The following is a 7522-nucleotide window of genomic DNA, read 5'->3' as shown; positions in this document are numbered from 1 at the left end:
CCCCCCCCCCCCCCCCCCCTCTATGATTTCAACTGTCCTAAACAAATAAAGGCCTAAAATGCCCATCAAAATAAATAAAGTATATGATGAAGTATGAAAACGTGCAATGGCAACAACATAAGGCTGAAATTCCTTATTCGGTCACAGAATCTAATGGGTCACAGGATTTGTTGTAACACCAGACTTAAAACAGGAACAACACAACTACACGGTCAGGGTACCAGGCACCTAGGCCTCCATACATTATTAAATTCTCTGATTTTTACAACCTCGTGGGACAAGACCTTATACCTGCCTGCCCATTGAGACTTGGTCATCATCCCATTAATCAGAGCAAACATCATCATGTTTATTATGGGTAATAACACACCCACAGATTAATAAAGTGTTCATTCAACTGTGGAAACAGAGCTGGAGTAACAGCTGGAGAAAGGCGGAACAGCACAGGCGTGTATCTTTCTGACAAAGGCAGATATTTATTAACCCAATGGTACAGAAACGGCATTACACCATGTCCCCAGTCTTTCCTCCCACACCAAACACTGCATCCATGACATGTGGGTTGTGGATATTGCTGATAATCGACATAAAAGACAAACCCATCATGTCTTGTCTGAAGCACCTGTCCACAGTCAGCCTCTGGAGAGTTTCACTGTTGAGGGGTTTTAACAGGAGCACATCATTCAAAAGTCTACCCAGCAAGGCCTCTGACATTTTTATTATGTGGACAATGCTCAGGTAATGAGTGAGGAACCTGCATTCTTGTCCACACCAATAAATATTTGAGACACCTCGCCATAAGCACAGCGAGTGCCCAGTCTCTGAGACATATGGTTTGTGATGACTGTGTCTCTGAGGGTTGTGTAGTGCAGCAGTAAGTCTTTTCACTGAGGTGTGATATGTCGTGCACCGGCCCACAGAAGAGTTCAGTGTTTGTCCTGTGGTTTCTTCATAGCAGCTCCTCCTCATCTCTCTGACTCGGCAAATCAGAAGTAAACTGTGGCTCTTACCGTATTTAACATGGCAGCTGGTTGTCAGCAGGTTTGTGTAGCGTCTGCATTTATCCTTGCGATTTGAATAATATTTTGATGATCAATATTAAATAGGTGACTGTCTTATTTAGGTGCAGTCTTCTGGAAACTACTCAAAGTACTTCATTGCAATTTCCAGACTTTTACTTTATTTGAGTACAGTATTTATTTTCGATTTCAGAGGGATATATTGTTCTTCCTACAGTTACCTGACTGTTATCAATAGTTACTTTACATATTAAGATTTGCATTGTGATGAAATAAAATCTCCAACAGTCAGCAGTGAAGTTATATCCAACCTGACCAACTGTATATTGTCTCCATGTCTGAGAGACAAACTCCAAGTATATTTTGATGATGTACTGTATACTTATACTTTAGTAAAAAGGGAAAAATGTGGTTGCTACTTCCACCATCATGCTGCCTGGAGCCATTCAGCATAACGAGTACTTTTACTTTTGACACTGTACTTAACATTTGCTGCAACAGTAATATAGCAGCAAAATATAAAATGATAATTAATAGCATTTTGATGGGTTATTTGTTCATTTATTTCTGTATATATTTGTTTTTATATTTTTTTATATATATATTTATTCATTGCATTTAAACTACTCTATTTTTCTGTATATTCTATTTATTTTTATACAATGCCATTTATTTATTTTTATACCTTTATGTCTTTTTTTCGCCAGTTGAATGACAGCTTGGCCTTTTAAAAGAATAAAAGAAATATACAGAAAGGAATTGAGTACTTTATATGCAATAAATACATGAAGTATATATTTTAAAGTGGCCTAAATATATATAAGCATATACAAAAATAAATAATAACAAATAAATGTGAAAATAAATTAAAATACTTTTAATTATTTATTTGGTTTCTATAGTTCCACATTTATTTATTCTTTTATTTATAGATTTCCAAATTGCTATATTTACCAATTTATTCTTTTAATGAATCCTCTTTATATTTCTGTATTTGTTTGACAGACATTGTGTTTTTTTTTATTGGCTCCATACAGTTATACCTCTGTACTTCTACCTGCAAAATGATAGCAGGACTTTCACTTGAAATGGCAAAAAAAATCCAAGAAGTTAGGACTTTTTATCTTTAACAGAGGATTTAATTTGTCTGAGCATTTATTTATTTGAAACATATTTTAACCTCGATTTGAGATAGGCCTACATGTTTTTCCATGTTTGTGTTTGGTTTGACCCGGGATGATTTCAGGTTGTTAGCATGAGGTAAGACCAGTCTGTATGAAGCAGGCCAGCAGCAGCAGCAGCAGCATTACCACAGCTCCTCTGGGCGGACGCTTCCACTCTAAACCACCGCCTCTTTCTCCGACTGCACTAGGACAGATTTATGCTGCAGCTTTTTTTTTTATTCATGAACACCCGTCCACCCTGCAGGACCCCTCTAGGACGGCGTGGCCGCCTCAATGAAGTGTGAAGACGACATGGGATGCCCCGTGTACCCGAGATGAGCGATGATTTGGTCCAAATAATCACTTCTTTTTGTCGCCAGAGAGGGAAACTTAAAACCAGGCTTGTTTTTGGAGTTCCACCTCCCCTCCTCTCTCCCCGTAGGATTTGATTCAAAGGCGAAAACCAAGATGGCCGCCGACTCCGTGCAGGTAGGAAAAGTTGACAACTGTTGCGAAAAGTGCGCAAACTTGCTCCAGAGGCTAAATTACAAGTTAGCAAACAGTTTTATGTCATTAAAGTTGATTTGCTGTGAGTTGGTGGTGTTGTATTTAAGTTAGGGGCCTCTGCTAGGTCTCAAAGGGCTGTCTGAGTTATCCATGGATTGAGGCCTGGGAAACAATTATCCAAAGTAACGTTAATTTATCCCGGAATATCCAAGTGTTCAACATGTGATTTTGAGCGGAAGCTATATGATATTTAATTTTACCACCGTTTGGTTTTACAGTTTTAACGCCAGTGTTGCTGTAGTTCAAGTCTTACTAACGTTAACTAACGTTACCAGCTCTGAAACGTTAAATTAACCTGCGTTACTTTGGGAAAATAAACAGTGTCCTCCTTGTATTCATATACCGGTAACGACATATGTTTATCCGTTATCTAAATACAGTTGAAGTTGTTCCATCTTTGGAAGTGGAAAGAGTTCACTGCTGCTTAAGCCTGCTTCGCTTGACGTCAAGTTTTTTTTTTTTTTTTCGAAAACGTAAACGTTACAGACCGGATGAGCTCAAAACACCAGCAATGTAAAAAGAATTCAGAAAATATCTTTCCCAACACACATTTTTATATTTTCAAGGAGTGAAGTAACGTTTCATGTCTGTTGTACAGTCATGTCTTATTATTCTCTAAGACATGACTTATAAGTCATGACTCACTTTTTTTTATTGACAAAATTCAATGTACAAAGATACAGGTAGACAACATTAGCACACAGGCTAGATCAAAAATAATTCACACAAAAAAAAGATATGATGAACCTAAAGTGAGAAAATTTGGATAAGTTTAAATAAATTAAAAACCAGGAGTACATCCTATTCATTCAGAGGAGTCTAATTTTGTTTGAAAACTGATTGACTTGAGTAAAGAATTCACTTCTATGAGAAAAGGGAAAAGAAATATAGGTAATGGATATTCAAGAGCGCCATTGTTTTGATTATCCTAGAAACCGATAATATGTAAGGTAAGGTTAAAAGAGTAGACCAAGTTAGGGGGTTTAAAAAAGTAAGGCTACAGTCATGGCTCACTGTTTAATGTGGTTTCACTTGAGTGACGTCAGACTTGAAATAAATCTTTCTGACAAAAGCATTGTCAAAGACTTGCAACTCATCCACAACTTTATCTAATCTCATATTTTGAACTACAGTCATGCATTAGCTTTAGCAACACCCCCCCCCAAATCTGTACTCATGCCAAAGCTAAGACCAGTCTGATTATTCAAACACTATTATTACTCATCTTTACAGGGAGTTTTGGAGGAAAATGGTTATGGTTACAGCAGATAACAAAGCTACCGCTTGTGGAAAGTTAAATCTTAAATGTTTCCTATTAATTTGATTACTGAGGCAACATGTGGTAATGACATGTCAGTGATGCCTTTCATTGAACCAGTTTAATCATGAAAAGGCTTATTATTCCTAGCGTTTACATTTAGTTTTATGTACTCAGCACAGGTGTTTGCTCAAGTGCTTTATCAGTGACATGATGGATCGCCCAGTTTGGTGAACAATATTTTCTATCATGGGTTTATAAAATTTGAAATGGTCACAGCAGCCCTTATTAAACTGAGTCTGAAAACAGTAAGCAAAACATCTGAAGGCTAGACCGCCTGTTTCCTGTGGAGTATGAGAACATACATGGATAAAGATGTCCTATATTTGTGATCTCATCACAGTATTGGTTAGGTTTATAATTAATCCAATCAATATGCCAGGCTAGGGGATGTAAAGTTAAATGTTACCATGGATGGTTGACATCACATTGTAAATTGCAAAACTCTTAAAACTGTTAGGATTAGAGCCTGACCGATTTAAAGGATTTTTAAGGCCAATACGGATACAAATATTTATTTAAAAATCCGATTTACCAATATATCGGCCAATACATTTCTAAAAAAGAGATCCAGAAACGCGTACAAAACATAAACAGATTTCCCTAACATTAGTTATTCATGAGTTCTCACTAAAATAATATAACAATTTGTTTTATTGTGGCAACAGAACAGAGGAACATGAAAATATATTAAAGTTCTGATAAATAAAATGTATAAAAATACAAACTTAAGCCATGAAACTTTGAACTCCTTTGAACAAAAACACATTAACAAAAAAAAAAAAATCTGTTGCCAACAGTGACGCTGTAGAGCGTCCTCTGGTGGACAGACTACGCCAACGCTCATAACATGGGAGACCGTCCGTTTTAATATTTTAAATATTCATTTATCAGAATCATTTATTTGTCATTATAAATGATTCTGATGAATGAATATTTAAAAAAAATAGATATCTGCCCGCCGATATATCGTTCGGGCTCTAGTTAGGATTATGTTTGTTGCCAGTGACTGATGATAAACCGCAATAACACAAGCCCTATGCTGTATTCATCAATGAGGTGGTAGTGCATTTTGCTTATTCAGGCTTAAAAAACATCTGGAAGGCATGCTTTCTCTATTAAAAGATGTAGTTTAGCTGAGGTCAACCAAGCCAGCTAAAGTTGAACATATATATCTCACTGTGTTGGTTTATATGGAGTGGAACCAGATCTACTCAGCAGAGTAACAGGTGCTGCACTGCAGTTTGTCGTTCGTTCTCTTTGTGAAATTGCAGCACCGCTTTTCTGGACACACAATAAATCTGCTGTCTGTCCCGCTCAGAAATTACCTTTTAACATTGATCTGAAGTGCAAGACATTACCTACACTTTCACTTAACATGGGATACGTCTAAGGCTTGTGTGAAGGCTGCATTTGTAGAATCTGCGTTTATTAGCCTGTGATGCTATTTCTGGTTGCAGTAGAGCACCAGGCTGTGGCCAGTACTTTGCAGCCAGCTGTGGGGGGGAGACGGCCTGGTGTCAGGTTGTAGGTTGAGGTAGGCCTCTTGCAGAAATGGCAAGGGCTCTGCTTTCTAAGCATGAGCCTGGATAGTGGCCTCAACTTTTCCATTGTCCTATTGTGTGAATGGAGTTCTTGTTGTTGGACTTGGCGCTTTCAGACTTAAAGAGCAAGTTAACCTGCCTACACTTAGGCTCAGAACTAATGTTTGCTTTTACCTCACGGTTTCCTTTCATGTTTTTGGCACTAAAAGAGGTCTTTAACAAGTTCATCAAGTGTAGCTAACACTTGCCTTACCCCTTTTGTAAGAATGCTGTCAACAATTTTATGATTTATTTTAACAAATTTTCTAGCTACAGCATTTTGTTTTTTATTTTTGTAGGGATGAACAATCCCTATTTTATCCATGTAATAAATTATGCACCTCTTTCACTTTTGTAATGTTGAACAAAACATGTTGCTTTTAGGTTTTAGACAGGTCCTTCCATTTGTTGTGAGCCTTGAACATTTCACAGAGCACCTAGCAGAGCTAGCTGACAAGAGCAAGTTCCCTCCATCCATAACAAACTGTATGCATTGGGCTGTAAGTGGAAACATTTGCTTATAATTCCTGCATCACTCGTCTTTAAACCTAATAAGTCTCAAGTTCTCAGTGTGGCGTCATTCTCCTGACAAGGCAATACATTTTAAGCAGCAAGAAATGATAAGGGCCATCCGGTAAAAGAGCAACTAAAGGAAGCGTTGCAATTACAGCGAAACAAGAGGTGAAACCAATCCTGCAAATTTATCCCCTGCTATCTTTTTTTGGATATAGTTTCTTTTGTTTGATTTCAAATTAAAATCACAGACCTTGTGGGTCTACTTGCTGATTTATTTCCACCTTATCTGATTGGCCTTTCGTGCATTTCCTTGCATTGTTGCGCAGTAAAATAGGCCCTTTAGGGTGTCCTCATGTTGTCCTCATACCACGTTGGGCAAACATAGCCACAGTGCAAACAAGTTATGCAGGTCAGTTAGCTGAAGAAGAAAGCCATCCCCCCCCCCCACACACACACACACACACACACACAATTCATCCACTTCCAAGAGTTGTGACCTCCATTTTACCTATGAGTCATCAAGGAGCCCCTGGTCCCGGATATGTGCATACTATAGTTTCCCCTGAAGTGAGCACCTATAGTGGAGAGGGGGGGGGGGGTTCACAAGGCAAAATGGAAATCCCTCATTGTACCCAATCATAATTTTCTTTGCCAACGTAAACCTGTCAGTCAGAATTTAAGTCCCATTTACTCCAGGTACCCGTTTAGCTATGATGATCAATTAGTAGATGGCGGCCTAAATCTGTGGTTCCCAGGGACTTGAGGGACTTTCATGGGGGTCCCCACTAAAATGGGAATCATTTATTTTCACTATAATTACATCCATAAGTAACACAAAGACAGGCTTTCTGTGACTATTTTGGACATTGGTTTCATATACACATCTAAAAGCAAGAATCCTATCAAGACGTGGAACCGCGCGACAAGATGTCATCAAATGGGGATCCGTGGTCTAATTTGTGTCAGTTTAGGGGTATTTAAAGTGGAACAAGTTTGGGAACCACTGGCCTTAAAGATGGCCACTAAATATGTTTTTTTTTTCTTTGCTGTGTGAAATATGCATGTGGTCTATGTTTGAGGCTATTAAACATAGTCTATGTTCTATGAAACTGTAGCATGGCTTAAAGACAATACAGCCTATATGGTGCTTTACTGACTTGTATCTTTCAGTGACAACCTTGCAAGGTTAATTCCTAATTAGCTCTTGTGTGCTTTGCTTTCCCAATAAATAAAACGCACCATCCAACTTAACTGTCATCCACACTGAGACTCGAACACCACTCTTTACTGTGTTTTAAACTTACAGTTGTGGGGATGTCGTTTCACAGCTACTCCTCAACCACCACTCAAGTTGCT

The 7522-nt window shown here is 38.1% G+C and overlaps 1 protein-coding gene across 1 annotated transcript in view; it reads left to right on the top strand.

Moving 5' to 3' along the window:
• Positions 1-2368: 2368 nt before the first annotated feature.
• The window catches only part of pkn2a (protein kinase N2a), a 32836-nt gene continuing 27682 nt past the window's right edge, over positions 2369-7522 (top strand). The window contains exon 1 of the mRNA XM_032532467.1: positions 2369-2671. Coding sequence (XP_032388358.1) covers positions 2651-2671 — 21 coding nt within the window. The 5' untranslated portion in view covers positions 2369-2650. The remainder of the gene's footprint in view (positions 2672-7522) is intronic.

Source organism: Etheostoma spectabile, chromosome 12 (genome assembly GCF_008692095.1).
Source record: "Etheostoma spectabile isolate EspeVRDwgs_2016 chromosome 12, UIUC_Espe_1.0, whole genome shotgun sequence".
NCBI lineage: Eukaryota > Metazoa > Chordata > Actinopteri > Perciformes > Percidae > Etheostoma > Etheostoma spectabile.
This window is presented reverse-complemented; position numbering and strand designations above follow the sequence as displayed.